Source organism: Arvicola amphibius, chromosome 7, assembly GCF_903992535.2.
Source record: "Arvicola amphibius chromosome 7, mArvAmp1.2, whole genome shotgun sequence".
NCBI lineage: Eukaryota > Metazoa > Chordata > Mammalia > Rodentia > Cricetidae > Arvicola > Arvicola amphibius.
In genome coordinates, this window is record NC_052053.1 from 99,760,075 (window position 1) to 99,781,592 (window position 21,518).

General features: G+C 50.3%; 1 protein-coding gene across 2 annotated transcripts in view; it reads right to left on the bottom strand.

Moving 5' to 3' along the window:
• The window catches only part of Plekhh1 (pleckstrin homology, MyTH4 and FERM domain containing H1), a 47,279-nt gene that overhangs the window by 6,767 nt on the left and 18,994 nt on the right, over window positions 1-21,518 (bottom strand). Inside the window, exons 5-23 of one of the 2 annotated variants that reach the window (XM_038336716.1) lie at window positions 18,725-18,808; window positions 16,639-16,720; window positions 15,793-16,547; window positions 12,699-12,780; window positions 12,096-12,187; window positions 10,318-10,468; window positions 10,006-10,133; window positions 8,842-8,952; window positions 7,749-7,835; window positions 7,369-7,530; window positions 6,462-6,542; window positions 5,931-6,113; window positions 5,256-5,364; window positions 4,418-4,530; window positions 3,491-3,667; window positions 3,095-3,192; window positions 2,223-2,400; window positions 1,598-1,753; window positions 475-575 (exon numbers count right to left, since the gene is read on the bottom strand). In XM_038336716.1, coding sequence (XP_038192644.1) covers window positions 475-575; window positions 1,598-1,753; window positions 2,223-2,400; window positions 3,095-3,192; window positions 3,491-3,667; window positions 4,418-4,530; window positions 5,256-5,364; window positions 5,931-6,113; window positions 6,462-6,542; window positions 7,369-7,530; window positions 7,749-7,835; window positions 8,842-8,952; window positions 10,006-10,133; window positions 10,318-10,468; window positions 12,096-12,187; window positions 12,699-12,780; window positions 15,793-16,547; window positions 16,639-16,720; window positions 18,725-18,808 — 2,930 coding nt within the window. Of the gene's footprint in view, window positions 1-474; window positions 576-1,597; window positions 1,754-2,222; window positions 2,401-3,094; window positions 3,193-3,490; window positions 3,668-4,417; window positions 4,531-5,255; window positions 5,365-5,930; window positions 6,114-6,461; window positions 6,543-7,368; window positions 7,531-7,748; window positions 7,836-8,841; window positions 8,953-10,005; window positions 10,134-10,317; window positions 10,469-12,095; window positions 12,188-12,698; window positions 12,781-15,792; window positions 16,548-16,638; window positions 16,721-18,724; window positions 18,809-21,518 lie in introns of those variants that run through there. The other variant, XM_038336717.1, reaches the window with a different exon arrangement.

Here is a 21,518-nt window from a genome sequence, read left to right on the forward strand (position 1 = left end):
CAGCTTGTTAAGGGTCTGAATGAGTTAAGACTCCAAGAAACTAATGGAAATTATTTGCCTGGAGGCATACTAGGATAGATCTCTCCTGTTTAAATTGGTAAAAAGTACTTGTGTATGTCCTGAAATAGAGGAAAACTTTATTCCTAGCTTTAAATATCTGGTACTTACACAAAGCTGTACCCTCCCATAAGGTGACATATAGCCATCCCATGACATTGGTATGCTTTTGTGGCATGTGTGCATACACATGTCCACAAGGTAGTACAGAGAAGGCTGACAGAACATCTGAGTTACTAGGGTCTCATTAGGGATCAGGAGGGTGGCTAGCCTGCAACCCACCTGATGACTGCCACTTAGAGTGGTAATTATAGGCCCCTCTGCCTTATTGGGGCAAACCATTATGTTTGGGAGGTGATGAACTGGTGCCCAGTGGCAGCCCTCATGTGCACCCCACCCTCAGGCAGCTCCCAGGACCTGTTTTTATACATCAGCTTCACGACGCGTGTCCCACCCTCAGACTTTCCTGGGTGCAGCTCCTTCATTGTTTGTTCCCACTTGGAGATGGCATCACAGATCTTGAAGAGACAAAAGTCTAAAGTCAGAAAAGCCCCTTGTGAGGAGAATGAGGTTCAGCCAGAGCTGGATTCTGGCAGAGCTGAGTGAGGGTTCTATCCTTAGGAGGTTGCCCTGTGAGGCCCCAGACTGTCAGGATGGGAGTTGCCTACCAATTCTCTTTTGATGAAGAGGTAGATGGCACCATGGATGTAGTGAGCATCCAAGAAAGGATTGTTGACTCATCGGCTTTGTGTGACCTCTTGGAAAACAAGGCCGGCCCCAGTTAAAACCCATGATACCGTGTCTCCGTTTCACTCACCATATTCTCCTCTCAACAAATACACCTGAATGCCTGCCGTGACCAGAGCCCATGCCTCTACTAGAAAGAATGTGGCTTTTCCCATCACTGCTAAAGACTAGCCCTTCGTTCTAGAACAGCAGAGGAAGCAGGTGCTGGAGCCAAATGCACCCGTCCAGTGTGGCAGTACATTCCCATAAGTGGTTAATACCCTCATGGAACTAGCCCCACACCACCATACAGATCAGCTGTCTCTTTCGAAGGCTTTCACCTGCAGAGGTGTCATGAGGGCCTACCTCCCTAAACTATAGTTGAATCTCTAACGTAAACCATAAGCATAGCAGACAGAGTATAGCTAGGTGATGGTGCACAACATGGTACCCACTGGATCTACACTATAGCTGTTGATCTAAGTGGACAGATATAATTGGTGGCATGCGTGGCAGGGCCTCCTCGTCCTTACACTGAGATAAGAGGCTCTCCCCCTGAATGCTGCTTAGTCCCCTGAGGGAGACAAGATGATGAGGATCTTGTCTCCAGAGTCAAGGTCACATATAGCTTTCCCTGCATGCACAGATCCGTTTTAGCATGGCATGGAAATGCTGGCCTGAAGAGATTGTCTTGGTCTCCACATCAGCCAGGCCGCTGACAAGTTAGGCACACACTGGGCGAGTTCTATCCCACCACCTATCTTTGAGCTAAGAGGGGTGTGTGTGTGTGTGTGTGTAAGGGGGGAGTGCTTACCTTGACACGCCCTTGAAGACAGTGCTCCAGGTCTCTGCCAGAAGGATCGTCTGTGAAGAGGGCGAAACCAGACTGGGATGGCTTCCTCATGCCTGTCTCCTGGTTCAGCCGCTGGAGGAACTCATCAACTGTGGAGGAGCCATCAAAGCCAACCACCTGGAAATGGGGAGCGGCACCCTGAACCAGCAGACTTCCTGAGGGACTGTCACTGGGGGTGACACAGGGTGAGTGCAGGAGGCCAAAGCCAGCTGGTTTCCGCGTTCACATGCAGAGGAACCTGCGCCTGTTCACTGTAAACTGGACCTGGACAGGCCCAGCCGCTCCTTTACAGTCAATATTCTGGGGTTCCATCTCATGCTACTTCCTGGCCCAGTGTTTCAGCTTCCGTGTTCATGCAGTGGGTTCAGAAGTCCTACCTCTAAGGCACCAAACAGGACTCAAGCCGCTTTGGGATTCAAGCTTTCTCTATACCCACACTGATCATGCCACTCCACTTCAGGTCTAGGCCCACCCCTTTGTCGATGTGCCTATCAATCTGAAAGCCTACAAGGCTTAGGCACTTAGAAGTATCCTGTGGGCAGTGATAGGCAAGACTTGGGGTAGGGAGCATGCTCAGTGTCCTTACCTGATAGGTCCCGTTGGCAAAGTGCACAGGGATGCTGAAGGGTAAAGAGTGGTGGAAGGGGTTCCGTAGCAAGATGGACACTACTTCCATACGCGACGGCCTGGCCTCCCGTTCCCCTGTCTGCAGGGTCCGCTCCACTGCTCGCTGGCAGTAGGTGGCATACTGGCCAGTTTCACTTCTAAAAACAGAGACTGGGATAGTAGGAATTCTTTTCTGTTGGCACCCTGAGGTACATACAGACTTAGCTGGGATAAAAAGTAACTGGATGGGGTGTGGGGGGCCTGAAACTGGTAGAGGATGTTATTACATTCTTATTTCAGGGGGAGGCACACTGTGGAAGCCAGAGGACAACTTGTGGGAATTGACCCCTGGTTGTCCTCCTTGGCGGCAGTCACCTTTACCTACTAAGCCACCTCACCAACTGCAATTTGTCCCTAATTATCTGTGGCACATGTCTGCCATGGATATCTTCTTTTCTTGTTTCTTTCTTTACACTAGTACTAGGGATCAAACCCAGGGTCTTGTACATGCCAGGCAAGTGCTCTACCATTGAGCTACACCCCCGTCCCCTCATAGATATTTTCCTATGTAAACCAGAAGAACACGGATAAACATCTGGGGGATAATTTGGGATAGCATAGCTTCACATGAGACTGTTTCCAAAATACCCAAGGACACATGAATCGGTGTCCAAAGAAGCTAAAGTATGCTCTGATCTCCACCTGCTCATGTGTACATGGTGATGGGTGAAGTCTCTCAAACCCAAGCAAATTTGAGGGGATATGCAGTCAATTCAATCTTGTCTTTACCCCCATCCCTTTGAAACATGACAGCAATAGTGTAGGAGGGACAGGGGAAATACTTTTGCTTACCTGGGATCTGCATGGCGTTGAAGCCGCTGTTTGACATACCAGAGGAAGTGATGCTGAGGCAGGAAGAGTGGGGCACACAGAGCCAAGAGCTGCCAGCACTGCCATGGAACACAGGCAGCATGGGATGAGTGCGGGCATCCCGCTCTTGCGGCTTTGAGCTACAAAACCCTCACTATTCTTTCTCCACACCAGAACCTCAACTCCCTCGTCAGGCAATGCCCAGGGTAGCAGTCATATTCTGACCATGCACAGATCGGGCAGCCATGCTCAAGCAACTTGGCAGAAGCTGCCCGTGAGTGAGGACTAGAGAACACCTCCGCAGGCACCTGCTATCCCTCCCCCTTAAACATCTCCTAGAAATGGTTCTAGCCAGTGATGTCCCCAGCGTGTGCCCACCTGCATAAGAGAGTACTTCTGGGGCGGGCGGCAGCTGGTCTGCTTCATGAGCTGGCAGTAGATCTCACTCTGTAGCTCAGGGTGAACAAGGCAGACCTGCAGTGCTGTCTGCGCCAGGGACACGTGGTAGTCCACCGAGGCAGCCTCCACAGGCACGTTGATGAAGAGCTGGCAGGACTGGAAGGAGGGGGACAGTGGGCACAGGCAGGAGCACCCCATTGGTTTTTCCTGGGACATGCACTGGTGTAGCAGAGCCTCAAGGAAGACTCTAGTAGCTGGACAGTGGTGGCGCACGCCTTTGATTTCAGCACTCGGGAGGCAGAGGCAGGTGGCTAGCTCACTGACGAACATTGAAACAGCCCTTTCTGGAGGGAGCACTTTCTGCTCTTGAGGCTGATCAGCTAGTTCAGGGGCAGAATCACCTTCTTTAAATGTAATGTTTCCATTACATAAGCAAGAGAAAGATGGGGTAGCACAGCCTGGCATTTAGCTCCAGGTCCTGCCTCTGCCTCGTGTGTGCTGCTGTGACTATGGACATTTAGCACCACACTAGTCCCTAGCAAGATTGTTTTCGTTTGGTTTTTTGTTTTGTTGCCAGAAAATGCAGATGGGCACAAAGAAAACTAAACTAGGTCAGAATCTCTGATTCCTACATCCAGGCCTTTTCTGTAGATACTTGAAGGAGGTGGCAGCTCCTTAAGGGAGAGCTTTAGGGGGCATATCCCAGAGCCCCAGAGCTTCCTCCTGGCCTGCAGAAGGGTTACATTCCTGCCATAAAGGAAGCCATAAAGGGGTCCCTGTGGGACACTCTCTTCCTCTCCACAACCCTTGGGCCACTCCATAATCACATAGGTCTCCTGTGCTGGGACGGGCTCAAGCTGTGCCGGGCAACAGCAGCAATAGGCCTGGATTCCACTCCCGTGTTACCTTGAAGAGCTTGAGAGCCTCCGTCTGCAGGGCCTCGGAGGGAAGGGTGGTAAGGGAGGTACAGAGCCCATCTCGGCTGTAACACAGCATGGGGTGCCTCCAGAGCGGGGAGTCTGCACAGAGCACAGACAGAGAGCAGTGGCAGTCACTCCAGAGAGAACTCGCCGCCTTCCCTACCAGCCCCAGCTTTGACTCGCAGGGAAGACAGTGGCTTAACTCTGGGGACCCTGGGTTGTTCTGGGTTGATCATCTACAGACTGAAGGCATGCAGGTGTGCACTGCAAACTGCACATTCCCTCACATGGCTGTGAGCGCCCTGAGCACAAGTGTCTGCATGCAGGGACGGCCTTCCCTGCGGCATCGGGACAGACCGGCCCTCAGCGCAGTAATAAAGAGGTATGTGTGCTGTGTACCTCTGGAGAGTTCATGAGGCCCTGAGAATTAGCTGCCAAATAAGGACTCTCAGACGTCCCAGGATTAGATTAGTTGGATCCAAATTGAAGCTTCATATATTAACAAACTCTTAATTATAGATTAACCAGCTGCTGCCTCCCCTGCCTCCACCCCTGCCCCCGAGTCTTCTGCATAGCCAGCAAAGCTACAGATTAAACAGAGTAGAACATTTACCCAGGTGTCTGGAAAGTCTGTTTCCCAGATTCCCTCACATCCAGTGGTTCCCTCAATGTTTTGGCCACAGACAGAGAGGCCCTGGAGCATGGGATGGGAGCCCCTGGCATGGCTAATACAGCTTAGGTATAGTAGTGCTCTCTATTTCTTGTCCTGTGTGCACCCTACCCCTTCCCTTCAGCCCAGGCAGAAATGGCCATGCTTGCCTTACCTGGGTCTCCCTCACCATCCATCAGTTTCCCAATGAGCTGCTCATAGACAGTGCCCACCTTGGCACTGCTGCCACCTGCAGCCACTGTGAGGTGGTAAAGCCATGTATCCTGGAAAAGGGCAAAAAAAAAACCAAGCAGATGATAAGGAGGTAGGAAGGGTGGAGGCAAGAGTCGGACTTGCAGGAGGAGATGTAGCTCAGTGACAGAGCACTGGTCTATGTGTGAGTTCTGGGGCTCACTCCCATCACTCCCCTGCAGAAAAACAGCGTGTAATTTAAGATGGGAACGGAGGTGTACACCTGTACTGACGTCAGAGCAGGAGCTGGGAGGCTGAGGCAGAGAAATCTAGAGCTCAGGGTTGGCCTGGGCTTATGAGACCTTGTCTAGGGGAAACAGGTGGACTATTACTAGCTTGGCTAGCGTGAGTCAAGAATAAAGACAGGATCAGGTGGATCAGATGTAAGCCCACATCTCCAAGTCTGTGGCACTGTATCATGGCCCGTGATGGATAGATGCTGTTCACTTGGAATGGACTCAATAGACAGTCAAGGGTAACATTCCCATCCAGCGTCCAAGAAGAAAAAACTTGAATTTGGAAAGCTCAGGAGAACAGAGAGAGGGGAAATCAGAACCCAGGTCCAAGCTAGGCCACAAAAGCCCAGCTCCTCCCTTACCTTTTCATGCTTGGTGCCAATGAGGAGGTAGGTGGGGCTGTGCTCTGGGGGGTGGATCACCAAGGTGCAGTGGGAGGAAAGCAGCCGTCTGGTTCCTCCAGCCTCATAGTCTTCATCTGAGTCACAGGATCGATCTACTTCCTCTATGTGAGCATCCTGCACAGGTAGGCAGCCCAGGGGTCTCTGCGGACATGAGCCTTCCATGAATAGGATAACAGGAGGACAGGGGAGTCTCCTTCTTCTGAATGCTTAGGCTGGGCGGGGCTGGATAGCATAGACGTGGACAGAGGGCAGGATGAGGAGGTGGAAGCTACAGCATGGCAGCCAGGCCAGAAGCAGAAGACTGTGCTGTGGAAAGTGCCAGCCGACTACACTGGTTATGATGCCGGTCACACGCCCTGGAGGGAGCAGGGCAGCTGGCTCTGTATTTGTTGGAGGGTTTGGTGTGGTAGAAGGTAAAGCTGGGGGCTGCCATCAGTGGCATGCACCGTGCAGTTTGGAGGAGGCGCTGTTAGGAGGCTGATGAAATACCTTGTCCTCGTGGCTCCGGTAGTAGTAGAAGGTTTTCCCAACAAGGGCACACCAGACCAGCTTAGAGTGGCCATGCTTTACCTGTTAAGTGAAATGACTTCATTAGAACCAGGACTCCAAAATAAATCCAGGGCTAGCCAAGACAGACCACAGAGAAGAGTACCAGAGTCAGGGTTCCATTCACAGTGAGACTGCCACAGTATGTACCCCGCCACTACTGAGCCACTCAGAGACCTATGACCTGCCATGGAAAGATTACCCGGAAAATCAGAATGTGGATATGGGAAGACCCTACTAGTTGACACAGGCCAGAGCTGTAAGGATGCTGCAAGGTAAATAAAGACCCGGGTAGTCTGGAGCCTTAAGTAAGGTGCTCACAACGGAACAGCAACTGAACACTCCCAGAGAAGGGCAGGCTGATGAGAGGCAGAGGCTCAGAAGGAAAGTCTGAGTGCTGAGCTTGCTGGGCACAAAACCCACAGTACCTAACCCTGTGAAAGTCTTCCTAGTTAACTTCCCTTTGCTGGGCCTAACTGGGGTCTCTGCTTCCAGAAGAACCCAGGTTAAAATGTCTTTAGGCAAACCTGGGATACTAGTCTTTGAGTGGCGGCCACACTGGCTTTACCTAGGTCTTTTCTTTTTACCATTAATCCTGACACAGCTACTTACACTGTGGGAGGCAGTGCCTAATACCCTCAACATTAAGTAAGAACATTTCTTTCCCTTCTGTCTTGAGAACAGTTGTTCTAAAAGCCCCCATCTCTGTTTCCAGAATCACTGCCATTATTTTGTATGCTCGGACCATGCTTGAGGGTCCACTGGCTAAGCAGTTCATAGAGAAAGACCACCATCTCTGGGCACTTCCATGCCTGGCTTCCATTACTTCCCTAGCCGATCCACCTCGTACCTTGGTCAGCCAGCCCTTCACTGTAGGCTTGGTGCCCCCTGGACGCAGAGCTGGAGGCCCAGTGACCTGCACCTTCAGCAGGCTCTGTAGGACACGGATCCATTCTTCCAGGAGGCTGGGGGACTCTGCTGTTAGGTAGTAGGTTTTGTTCTCGGAGATGAGCTGTGGGGGTGGAGTGGAGCGGGGCTGGATTAGAGTCAGTGAACGACACAGATCCTTCAACCTGCTGTCCCTTCTTTTCATGTTCACAACCTAAGACCGTATCCTACTCCTGGTATGAAATCCTTCATTCATGCTTACTTCTGCTTCGTCTTTGCTTCGATGACAGTCCTATCCACACCATACTACAGCTAAAATCCAGCTGCTACAAGCAGGCTCACCTGAAATGTCTGTGCTCCTTCCCCTCGAACAATTTGGCAATGGGAGTTCAGATCCACTTGACCTTGAGGTTTCCGGATGACATCATTCTGCAAAGGAGGAGCAAGACGGAGAGCATTGGAGTCTGGAGGCTTCTCAGATCACCAGTTTTTTACTCCAAGTTATAGGCACAAAGTGGAAAGAGATCCCCAAGCTTTGCTGGCTATGGTACAATGAGTGACTTGTTCCAGATTCTTCTAGCAAAACAAAGTCATAATTAGGAACATGAGCCCCTCTAATGTAGGCCTCAAAAGATCTCAAAAAGGAGAGCGAGCCTCTAAAATTGGATCAGAGGCTACTAGGTTACTACTGATCTATAAAGCCACCACCATGCTCCTTTAACTGAGCTATGTGTGGTGGCGAGTGCCTACAGTCCCAGCTACTCAGGAGGACATGGCAGGAGGATGAGGCTGGTCCAGGCGACAGAGCAGGACCCATCTCAAAAGAAAACAAAACCAAGCCTTTCTATTCAACCCTTATACCCACAGATACGGCAAATTAAGGGGCATATAAGTCAGCATTACTACAGACATTATAATTGATAGTAGCATGCTTTTCAAGGAGAAATTTAGGTACAGAATTCTTAACATGGAGCTGGAGAAAGCTCCTACCAAGCAAACAGCTGCACAAGAAACAAATCTACTTTGTCCTCTTTATAACATGATGCTGCCAACCTAATTCTCAACATTTGAGGTCCCTCAATTCCAGACAGTAGAGGAAAGAAGAGGAAGCAACGAATTTTTCAGTTAAAACGATCCAGAAAGGGTAAAGTCAGTCTGGGAACATCCTTTTACAAGGCCAGGCATAAGAAGAGATCAATTCTGAAGGAAGAGGAAATTGCCAGCCAACTGGCCTAGGACTGCCTTGATAGCCTCCCCAGCTTGTTTTGAGAATAGGTGACCGGCTCAGAGTCCCCTGTGTGGCTCAGCACCTCTAAGGACAGCCATGCTGCTAAGTCTTCCATCGGGTAAGCCCCAGCCACACTGTCCTTCCTCCAGCCCTTACACAGTGTGGGTCTGGGCTAACGTCCCTGAGATTATGTCCTGGGGGGCTCACCGGAGACTTGTAGTACAGGATTTGTCCCTGTCTCAGGACAAACCAGCGCCTCTTCCATGTCTTCACCCGGCTCCCCATTTTCAGCAGGTAGCCTGACTTCTCCAGTGCCTCCTGAGGTAGAAAACAAGAAGGGAAGAGGGGACAGAGGGGGGAGTCACATGAGGACCCTGTGGGATGGAAGGCAAGGAGGGAAAATGGGACAAAGGGAAGGTCGCATGAGGCACCTGGACGCCACTTAGGACAAAATGGTCTGGATCACCACTGGCTCATTTTTTTGTTAAGAAAAAATTATTGACCACCTATGAGTGTTTATTTCTAGGCTCTGTACACTGATGAGATCCAGAGAATTGAATAAAGTGTGGCAATCCTACCACGGAGGGATCCCAATGATGACCTGGCCCACCACGAGAAGGCGGTGGATCAGGGCTGCAAGTAGGAGAGAAGCTGGCCAGGGAAGGCTTGGGTAAGAGCCGCATCTAAACTAGCCTCTAGACCAGTGGTTCTCAACCTTCCTAATGCTGTGACCCTTTAATACAGTTCCCCGTGTTGTGCTGACCCCCAACCATAAAATTATTTTGTTGCTACTTCATAACTGTAATTTTACTACTGTTATGAATAATAATGTAAATATATGATATGCAGGATATCTGCATGAGATACCCCCGAGACCCCGAGGCTCTACAGGAAAGGCCAGATTCTTTTACCAGAACCAGCTGAGAGGAGGAAGGCCATTCACGGCATCCCCGGTGGGAGAAAGCAGACAGGTCTGAGCCACAGGCTCCCATTCATAAAACACGGCAATACCATTAGGAGCATGAGGCAAATGAGACATGAGGCACAAGCCAGGCACTGAGGTAGTACCTGGCCTGCTAAAGCTTAACCGGCAGCTCACGGCAGCATCTGAAGGTCAGGGTGAAGATTGAACGTGACAGGTGCAATCCTCATGGGTCCAAGGAGCTCCCTGCACTTGGACTCCTCTTTCTTCAACATGGGGTCTGCACAGCTGTCTCTGTGACACCTGTAGAGCCTCCATCCCTCTACCATCTCTGGGTCCTCCTTCTCTCTGTCTGCTTGCTGTGTAAGTACAGAGGCCCAAGCAGCCTCTGCTCAAGTCTGCTCCTACGCAATGCCTCTTCCCCACACAGGGCCATGTACTCTGCTCACCCCATCAGTGGAGTACGATGACGTGCGCTGGAGTTTGTGTTCAGGCTCTGAGTAGTCGCTGTCCAGTGAGCAGGCATCAGGAGGGATGGCGTAGTCACCCTCAGAACTCAATGAGGACATGGAGACTCCTGGCCACAGAGGAAGGAATCAAGGCTGGGGTTCTACACCCCTTCCAAACACCCATATAGCCAGAAGATATGAGGCTCCCATGACCCAGTGGAATCTCCTGAGTCTGGAGCTGAGGGTAAAACTGGTAGAACCCTGGCAGAGACTGAACAGGAAGAGACCGAGAGTCCCCTCTCCTCTGTGTACCTCTCTTGATGGCCCGGGGGCTGCCCAGTCCGCTGGTCTTCCTGTACTCAGAGCAGGGGAGTGACATCCGGAAACTCGCTTGAGAGCCGCAGTCGTCATCAGACCCAGAGGACTCATCCACAAAAGGCACACTGCTGATCTGCGTGGCTTTCTGCAAGACAGGCACCTCCCCAGCTACAGCTCAGGCTCCAGAACAAGCCCCGCCACACAACAGCTCACAACAGCTGTACCTAGCTCGGTGTGCCCACGCAGCCTCTCTGGGGAAACATGAGACGGGCACCCAGCTGAGGCACCGCCGACTAGACAGAAGTCCCAAGCAGTGTAGAGTCCCTTTCTGACCTCACTCCTGCAGTCTAACCTCCATGCTGCTTTGTGGGTCCCCCAACTCCCCTACCCCATCTTCTGTGGTTCCCCAGAGAGCTCCTGTTTCTTCCACTAGGGGGCCAGAAAGCCATGCCACAGGTCAAGTGTGGGACAGGACGCTGAGATGGGGACACAAGACTAATGCTTTCAGTGTTGTACGAGTGTGGCAGGAGCATAGCCCAAAGATGGCTCTAGTGCCGAGCACGGCGGCGCACACCTTTAATTGCGGCACCCAGGAGGCAGAGGCGGGCAGAGCTCTAAGGCGTATGAGGCCAACCTGATCTATGTGATGGCTTCTAGGCCAGCTAGGGATACACAACAACAAACAAAAACCTATTGGGACAAAGCATTTGAACGAATTAACATTTTGTTAGATCTTTTTTGTTTTTTGTTTTTGTTTTTCATAGTTCTAAAAATAGACCACAGAACCTCACACTTTCTAGGCCAGTGCACGATCACGTAGCCCACAAAGCGCTTTTACAGTAATTTGGCAGAACCTATCAGAATCTAAACATTCATAGAACCTGCTCAGGAATTCTATCTCTAGACCTGTGTCCTTCAGAAACATACAAGTGCACAGGGTACGTACGCACAGTGGTGTCTATGGCCACATTTACTTCAGAAAGAGACGGATATAACCTACTTCCAGTGAGCAGAGGGGGACCCAAGCTAATTATAGTGCTATCTACCCCAGGGATAACACAGAAGGCATGGAAGGGCAGGCTCACATGGTTAGGTGAGTAACCCAGACACAGGATCCCTGCATGTGCATGGGTGTGCTTGCATGTGTGAAAGGACGAGAGTGACAGAGGAGGAGAGCGTAGGTACAGCACGTGTGCACATCTGTAAACCTGCAGTCGCGTCGGACGGCCTACAGAATGAACGCCAGCGCGTTAATGACAACTGACTTTGGGATTAGGAACCGGGAGGAAGCAACGTGAGAGAAATTTTTACTTTTGCTTTTGTGTTTTTATTCTTCTAAGAAAAGCATCAAGCATTACTAACACGATTTAACAATGAATAACAAGAGCTGGGAAGATAGCTCCGTGTATAGCAGCTGCCTAGCAAGAGGGGGCCCTGGGTTCTAACTCAAGCACTGCAAACCAAACAAAAACTAATAGCAAAAAGATGAAAATATCATGCTGCAGTTACATGCGAACCTCTTAGAACAGATTATAAATCACGACAAAATGATGGGTGAGCAGTGCTCTTGTTACTGCCGAGTTTGTTACCCCTGCAGTGGGCTAATTAGCTTGTTTTCTTACACACACACACACACACACACACACACACTCACTCACTCACGGTGGGCTAGGCTGCCTGACCATGATGCTCCAGCCCCAATGCAGGCACTGCACTGGGACAAGGGGTTTCTCCTGATGGGGACAGCCCCTCTTGTCACGGCAATTTCTTACCCCCTTCAGTGCTGTGTAGACAGGCACAGTGACATTCTTGTAAATGAGGCCAGAGAAAGCTCCAGGGAAGGCAAGGGCAGGAGGGCCTGAAGCTGGGGTGGACAAAGAAGGAGGAGATGAACTCAGGAGGCAGCACTCAGCCAGAGGCTTGGGGAGGCAAAGAACGGGGCCAAAGCCTTCCCATCTCTCCTTCCTGCTTTCCATTCCCTTGACTTTCTGGGGATGATGATCCCTATGGCTAAAGGCCTATCACAGCAGAACCCAAGCGCTACCCTTGAACCATCTGCTCTCCAGGAAGCTTGCACCATGCCCCGCTCTTGCTGGCATGAGCTATAAATGTGTGCCTGTCATTGCGGACGCTATGGATGGTCAGCGACTCTGGAGCCAGGGGCTCAGGGCTCTCCCCACCCATTTCAGTCCTGTAGGAGGCCAGCGCTACAAGACGGAAGGCAGGACTTGAGGACCCTCCCTTGCTAGGTGGTAAACAGAACTGTACAACCCCCCCTTCTAGCTCCAAATAGCCCTCACTGCCTGCTGTACCCTAGGGAATGAGAGCCAGACCCACCAAGGACGTTTTTAGGCCCTCGAGTCCCCCGTACTCACCACAGCAGGCAGCGTCACTGCAGGACGAGGCGTCTGATGACAGCTGCATGCCTGACGTGGCCATCGCATAGATCCGGCTCTCCTGTAATAAAACGTCCCAGACGGTCAAGGACTGCTCACCCCAGCCCCTCCCACAGTGGAAGGAAATCATGACTTGGGGTAAGCAGACCTGGGTTCGCCACCCAGGACAAGCTGGTCACTGGCCGAGGAATTTTAAGCAAGTTTCTTCATTTCTTAGCCCCATTTCCCCCAGCTCTGAATATTACCAGCTTTTGAAGAGTCTGCTCAATGGAATCAAATAAAGTAGCTAATTAATGTATAATATAAGCACTTCATGCCTGGGACATAATCCACACCCAGCAGATTACTCCCTCTGGCCTCTACCCTTCCCCTTGAAGCAAAGGAGGTTTGAAGAGAGCTGGTCAGTAAACTGTCTCTCCATTTCTTGGATTCCTGCCTATTTTAGTGACCCCGGGGTCCCTGGGTCTCACCCCAGAGGCTAAGTGTTGACAGTGAGGGAGGGAGAACCACAAGGATATAGATGTTTGTAATTCAGCTGTCTGAAGGCTAGGATACATAGCTTCCTGCGGTAGCAGGGTGCATGCCTTAGGCTTCCAAGGCCAACCACAAAGCTACTGTGGCCACAAGGGCTCCAGACCCCTAAATGCTCTGTAGAACAGAACGTTCTTCTGCAGAAAATTCTGCCACTAACTATACAAGCCCTTGGGTCTGAAGCAGACTCAAGGGGAAGAGCGTTTTGCTCCCAGCGGCCAGGAAGGCCTTTCCCAGGCTCCTCCAGAGCTGTTCGCTCACTAGCCCTCCAGTGAGTTCAACGGCCTCGCAGGCAACCGATGAGTCACAGGGGCTGAACAGGAAAGTCAGCCATGCTGGACCAAAGAGACTGGGATGGATACCGGCCCTAGACCAGCGCAGCTAGGGATGATGGGAAAGATATGCTGAGGTAACCAGAGCTATGGCAAGACAGGTAGAAGACAACAGAGAGACCCTCAGGCAGGGCAGGGCCAGGGCAGGATGCCTATGCTCAAGCAGGGCAGATACATAAAGTGCGGGGAGTAACTGGGCATAGATACCTCTGCCCATATTGATCATGAACTTACACCAAGGGCAGGAAATGAAACTCAAGGTGGAGGGAAGAACGTCAAACAAAAGACAGCTCTGTTGGACAAAGAGCACCAAGTGTCCCCTCAGGAAGCTGTTGAAAGGCTTAGAGAAAAAGAGCGGCACAAACGCGAAAGGCGGGTGGCACTGGTCCGCCAAGTACTTGCTCTGAGAACGCCCTTCTTTGGATTCCAGGCCCTGCTCCTAACAGTTACTGCCCGGCTGGCCCTGCCTGAGGGAGACACCTGAGCTTCGTTAGGGAGCTTGGGTAAACTGGCAGTCTGTCTTTCTGTCAGGAGCGAGTTACAAAGAGGACTGAAACTAGGAGATGAATTCTCCTCAAACAGTACTGCTGATCATGGGGGTTCCCTGATGCCAGCAGAAACAGGGAGGTCAGACCTGACTCTGAGTCTTAACACTGTTATCCTGGGTACAGCTGCTGATGGACCACACCTGGAGCCAATCTTGTTCCACACTCTACTGTGCCTCCTGTAGCAACACACAGGCTGGCTTGCAGTCACTGTTGAGGGCACAGTTAAAAGCCTGGGTGCAGAGCCTCCTTGAACTAGCACTTCAAAAGGAGACCCGGGAGTGTGCTGCTGAAATCAGGGGCCTCCGTCCCACTGAGAGTACCCCACTTTCTCCACAGCCAGGAGCAGATGTCCTTGCACATCTGTAGGACTGGGCTTGGTTAAAAGATTGACACATGTGCCCGTGTCCCCAGGGGCAGTGCGGCTACAGTGCTGGGGCTGTGCTTCAGGTGGCCAGGCCTCTACTGGAAGCCTAGAACCTTCACTGCCAACATGACTTGGGGAAGTGGCTGAAGTGTAGATAGCAGTTCCTATCTATCAAAGGGAGAGATAGCTTCCAGTCCCTCAGACAGACGAGGCTATTCCCGAATGTCAGGCTCTGAGCCAGACATCATGCCATCCTCACCACCCGCCTGTGTTTATTTGAACCTTTATCGCAGATGTCAGACAGAGAAGAGGAACGGTAGAAAGAATGACCTCGTCCCCATCACCTGTCTTCCCTCTGTACTAATGTACGTTCAGTCTTATTTTATCTGGATCCCCACCTCCATTCCAGACATCATGTCACTGTATAGAACGCCACCCGTAAGGAAGCTAAGGCTGAGACAAAAACAGCAACAATGGTAGACCACTGACCATTTACACGCACTGTTCACTACATATTTTAACTAATTATTTACTATGTAGGGAGGTTTGTCTGCATGTATGTCTGTGCACCACTTGTGCATTTGGTACGTTTTGAGGAGGACAAAAGAGGTCATTTGATCTCCTGAGACTGTAGTTAGAGACAGTAGTGAACTGGGACCATGTGGGTGCTGGGACTCAAACCTGGGTCCTTTGGAAGAGCCGAACCATCCCTCCATCCCCTCAATATACATTTAATCCTCCCAGGAACCCCATTAGTAGGATCAGCAGGATGCCTCAGTGGGTAAAGGCACTTGCCATCAAGCCCGACAACCTGAGTTAGATTTCCAGAACTTGCATGGTGGAAGAAGAAAACTGATTCCGACAAGTTGTCCTCTGACCTTCAGATGGGCATCATGGCACACGAATGCCCCCACCCCAATTTACGTGGTAATAAAGAGAGACCCCTACTAGTCATCACCATCACCCTCATGTTGGGCCACGGGCTTAGTTACGTGCCCAGGTCCACAGGGAGAAATTCAACACAGTGGCCTGACGTAGGGCAGAGCTCTCCCTTCCACACATGGTGCCTCAGAACCAAAGTGAACTGAGGGCATCACAAAGCACCCGACTTGGCACATGGCACATGGCACATGCCATTTCAGATTCTGCCTCTGCCCTGCCTAGGTGCGCGGGTCAGGCAGGCCTGACCCCACATGGCTGTGAAGAGGAGCCTGACCTCATGGGCCCTAAATATCCTCAGTGAAGACCACGCCTGTAGCTGGCTCTGTCCCCTGCCCAACCCTGATAAAGTCACTTACCCAAGATGGAAACCGGTGCAGGGGGGGTGTAGGTGGCTTGTTCTCCAGTTCCCCTTCCTCCAGTTCAGCTCTGGGGGGCTTCGGGCTCTCTCTCTCTTCCTGTTTCCCCGCTGGAGGTGGCTCCTCCATCTCCATCTTCTCTGCTTCTTCCCGGGCTTTAGCTCTGGCCTCAGACTTGGAGAAGCCAGATGAGGGGAGGGCTGACAGAGCCCCAATCTTAATGCTTACCACGTGGTTACAATGCCCAGGACCCACCTGGGGTTGACTGTGGTGCCTTTTGGTCACCTGGAAGCTGTCCCGGGAACTGCTGGGAGCCCGCGCCTTTGGCAGGGTCAAGCTACTACCAGGGCCGCCTTCCCTGGTAGAGATCTTAGTCCCGGGGAATGTCCCTCCCTGAGCAATAAGCAGATCATCCCTGTAAGACACTGACCCATGTTTGGAGCTGCCAGGCTTCATGAACAGCTGGCTGGGTGAGCCCTCTCTTTGGAGATGAGATTTAAGGGTCTTGGCCTCTGCTATCTCCCCAGGGCAGACCATGCTGAAGTTCGAATCCTCAAGACTTTTGGCTTCCGACACCGAGTCCTTGTTCTGCAGGGTACTCAGAGCAGGTGCAGGCACAGCCACCTTCAAAGGTTGAGTATGGGGATTATTGTCCTGCTCCACAGGCTGGGCTCTGGGTCCTGAAGGGACAGGACTCCCCTCTGGGGTTCCCTCGGGGACCACTAGCGGCTTCTCTGAAGGTGTCATCCGAAGATCTGTAGACGAGGCGAAACCAGACACACCTATTGAGGATGTCTTCCATTCTTCCCACAACGTGCCATGCCTGCAGACACTGTGTCTACCTACCCTCAAGAGCATCCTGAAGGGCTTCCACCTGCTCCACCAGCTGCTGGTTATGGGCCTTCAGGTGCTCATTCTCTGTTTCAAGCTGGGCAAAAAGAAAATGATGGTTTAGGGGATCATGTCACTTGTCATTCAGTGGTAGACTGCTGCCTAGCCTGCCAGACGCCCTGGGTTTGATACCTAGCTGTAAGGAAACAGAGATTTAGGATGCCCAACCCCTGCTTGTTCATATATATAGTACAAGACAAGCCTAAAAGTAGCACATGGTACAATTTGGGAGCTCCTGCGCTTTCTTTTCTAGTTTGTTTTTATTCTCTCCCTCTCTGTCTCTCTCTGTCTCTGTCTCTCTCTCTCTCTCTGTGTGTGTGTGTGTGTGTGTGTGTGTGTGTGTGTGTGTACAATGACTTGGATACATTGCAGTTAATCTTTTTTTTTTTTTGAGGCGTGAGTCTGAGTACGTAGCCCGTGCTGTCCTGAAATTTTTTTTTAATTGTGAAGTATAGCACGTACACAGAAAACTGCATCTCCCTTCAGTGAAGTGTTTAAACAGTTCTGAAGCTGCTACTCATATGACCGCCTTGCAAGCCGCGTGAGCAGTCTGTCGGCACCTGACGCTTCATGATTTGCCCCTTCAGTCACTCTGTTCTCCCTCCCCACAAAAGTCAACGGTTCTTCTTAGCTTACCCAACTTCAACTTTCTGCATTTTACCACCTCAGTCTGCGTTCCTGCACAGCAGTTTAGGGGGACCCACACCCCCTCTAGCTGAGTGGTTGGTTACACGGTGTGTTCTTCTCTACATCTGCTTTGTTCTTCTCGCTGTGCTATCTGTGAATTCTGTCCTCGGGGTGGCTGTATTTTCTATTAAATTAAATAAGCCTGGGGCTGGAGAGATGGCTCAGAGGTTAAAAGCACTGGCTGTTCTTCTGGAAGTCCTGAGTTCAATTCCCAGCAACCACATGGTGGCTCACCACCATCTATAGTGAGATCTGGTGCCCTCTTCTGGCATCCAGGTGTACATACAGGCAGTATGTACACACACAATAAACAAACAAACAAACAAACAAATAAATCTTTTTAAAAAATTAATTAAGCCTAGCACAATTTTATTGAACACTTTTCAAGCAAGGGGCCTAGTTTATTCTGAGTTCTGTCCCCAAGCACTCACAGTCCAGTGGGTCCCTCTGTCTGTTTAGAAAGAGCCAACTGTTTGCTGGTAACGCTACAGTCAGTGTCCAGTCCTGGCTTCCTAAACGCAGCTGTAGCCAGTGATGAACTACAGAATGCACAGACAGAGAGGAAGAGGATCTGAGGGAGGAGAGAACCAGAGGTGCTTGGCGTGAACAGTTTTTGTCTGGGGTGAGAGGCAGCTTTGGAATAGGTGGTGGTGATGTACACACAATGTGCTGTACTTTATGTGCTTCATATCTCGGCATCTGGGTACTTTATAAATGGTAAAATGGCAATGGTTATGTATACTTTACCATAATCTGGGGAGGGGAGACAGGGTTTCACTGCATAGCCCAGATTGGCCCCACCTCACAGAGCTCTGCCTCTCAAATGCTGGGATTAAAGGTGTGAGCTACCACATCAAGCCTGACCACATCCTTTAGAAAAGAGTTTTTAGTTGTTGCTCCATGCATGTGTGTCTGTATCTGTGGGTGCTTGTGGAGACCAGGGAGTTGGAGCCCCAGAGCTGGAGGGACGAGTAGCTGCCCAACTTAGGTTTTGGGACCCGAACTCAGTCCCTCTGCATACATGCTGTAACCCACGGGGCCATTTCTCAGCCCATAGCTTACAATGTTTTAAGTAGAGGATGAAAAAGAATAAATGGCATTGTGATGCGCTCACTAAGAAGCAGCTGAGAGGATTCTCAGAAACTTCCCGATACTAATCCCATCTTCCCAAACCCAGTACTGGGCTAGAGGAGGCTTCAGGAAACCTGACCAAGACAAGGGAAAGGAAGTGATGATGAGAAGGGAAAGTGAAGCTGGCTGGGTCTGAACTCCCATGCAGGACTGTGGGTAAGCGAGACAGCAGTCGGGCAGAGGCAGGGCCCTGGGCAGGACCTCAGGCTGACCTTCCACTCACCTCTGCTAACTTTACGGTCACCCATTCCTTGATCTTTGCAGCTTTTTCTTGAACAATTTTGGCTTCTTCAGCTCTTGTCTGCTTCTGCGAGGAGAAAGCCTTTGGTTAATTACAGCAGTCAGAAAGGGAGGAGGGCCAAGAGAAGAACCCAGTGACCGGATGGGGCGATGCTGCAGAGAAAATTAACTATTTTTTATGGCTTTTAAGATATCCTTGGGCCGGGCGGTGGTGGCGCACGCCTTTAATCCCAGCACTCGGGAGGCAGAGGCAGGCGGATCTCTGAGTTCGAGGCCAGCCTGGTCTACAAGAGCTAGTTCCAGGACAGGCTCTAGAAACTACAGGGAAACCCTGTCTCGAAAAACAAAACAAAACAAAAAAAAAAAAGATATCCTTGGGCATGATACTGCACACTTACGATCTCAGCACTTGGCGGGCTGAGGCAGGTGGATCCTGAGATCAGATGGACTAAACAACAAAATTTTGCTAAAACAAAACTTAAAGTGGGAAGGGCTTTTTCCTACACATAATACAAATCCTAAAAACCCACTGAAGAAAAAACTAAATAATAAATCCATATACCATCTCTATAAATTACTGCGTGATAAGAGAAAATGGCTAGACCAACTGAACTACCAGTGGAGGGCTATACACTGAGTGTATATACCTGCATACTCAGCTACACACGGGCTTAGGTGGGCAGCGGTCGAGCACAGGTTCAAGACCAGCCTGGGCAAATAGGGAGACCCATTTTCAAAACAAAACAAAAGACCTACTGGAGAAAGATCTGTAACCAAACAACACACATACAGATGGCTAGTTACCATGAACAATCCAATAAACATGCAAAACATGCAAAGGATACAAACGGGAAGTCAACAGAAAAAGGACCCACAAGAGGCTGTGAAGCCCGACCACAAGTATACAGATATATAGGACATCATTTCCCTTTATCAGGCTGGCTTGATAGGACCCCCAAGTGTCAAGAATACTGGAAGCAATTCTCACACTAACTACCAAGGCCTCTGGAGACAATTAGACCGCGTCTACCAATGTTTCAAGCATACAAACCCTTGGGCTAGGAGAGCCATTGCAAAGGAAGCGCTCACTGCAATGCTATTTGAGAAAGCAACACAACATAGGAACCCCAACCTTGAACCAGGCTGGGTGCCCACAAACAAGAGTGACTTAAGTCAACACGGCACAGCCACAGAATGAGAGTCCCTGAGCTTTACACAAGATCAGTGAGAGGCAGAAATGAAGCCTGGGGAGAACGGGAAACACTACTTTCCATTCTAGACCCTTCTGGATGGTTTGTTCTTTTACTAGAGCATATAGTATGCTTACAATTAAAAAAAAATGCTAAATGAGTAAAGAAGTAGTATTTCTTAAAATAATTAATAATTGAAAAGTTATTCATCTAGCCTTTAATTCCAGCACTCAGGAGGCAGAGGCAGATGGCTCTCTGAGTTTTGAGGCCAGCCTGGTCTAGCTCTACTAGGACAGCCATCGCCATATAGGAAACTTCCGCCTGGAGAAAGACAAGGTTTGCATCTAAAGGCAGTGAAAATTGAGACTATAGCTCCATGGTAGAGCAGTCACTTACCATTCATAAGAGTGTACGTTTGAGCATCAGTACTGGGGGGTGGGGGGGAGCCTTGAAAGAACTCTAGGATAAAATGAAATGTGAGTTCCGATCCTACAGGAAACTCTCTCACTGTAAAGTATTAGGCACTAAACCTGGTCTCTCTGGCCTCGAATCTGCCCCTCTAAAGGAGAGATAAGCTATCCATCCCCCTCTTGCTGGGCCACTCTGAGGGTGAAATAAGAGTACAGAGTTCAGTGCTTATTGCACAGCTATCAGCCGGCTTAGATGAGAACTACTTCCATCCCTAAGAAGCATGGAGCACGTGGTGACCCCTGGGTGGTTCAGAGCTGAGCAAAAGTGACTCCTGTTGTACTTCTAGGAAAAACTGCCCAACGGTTCTCAGAAGACAGACAGACTCCAAAGCAGAAGTCTGTGGAAAGGACCTGGGAATGTGGGAACCTCAGGTCAGTTTGTCAGACCTTGAGAGACCTTAAAGGTCACCTAGTTCAAAGCTGGTATACAATTGCCCTGAGCCCAAACTCAGTCTTCCCCTGTTTGTCTCCCACATATTTTTATAAATAAAGCTTTATTAGAACACAGCCATATCCACTCATTTACAGATCATCTATATTGATTTTGCCCTGTGACAGCAGAACTGGGCAGTTGTAACACGGACTATATGGCCTGCAGAACAAAAACCAATTAAATTCCTTGGCCCTGTACAAAAAAACCAGCGGATACCTGACATCCTCTCAGGGCAGTCATGGAAACTGAGACCCAGGGATGAAATGTAGCCGAACAACATTCTTTCTCATCTGCTCTTTACCTATTGATTATAATTGTAAACAAATGTTTTTCTAACCTGAGGTTAAGTCATTCTGCCCCACCAACCACTTCTTCCAATTCTGAGCTACTCAAAGAAAAAAAAAATCTCTAAAATCAGTGGATAAAATTCTATCTTCTCTACACAAGGCATCCAACTGCATAAAAGGCACATAAGGGGGTGCTCAAAAGATGCTGACAATTACCCACAATGACTGGAAGGAAGGGCTTGGGTCAGCTGAGACCTTTACAGAGAATACACAGGTAGATATGTCAGTCTCCCGACCCTACCCCTGAGCTCGTGGCTAGGGATGGATGGTGAGATGTCACCAGAGAAAGCTGGGCAGACGAAGCCAGTGACAAGGATGGAACCAGGATGGGGAAGAC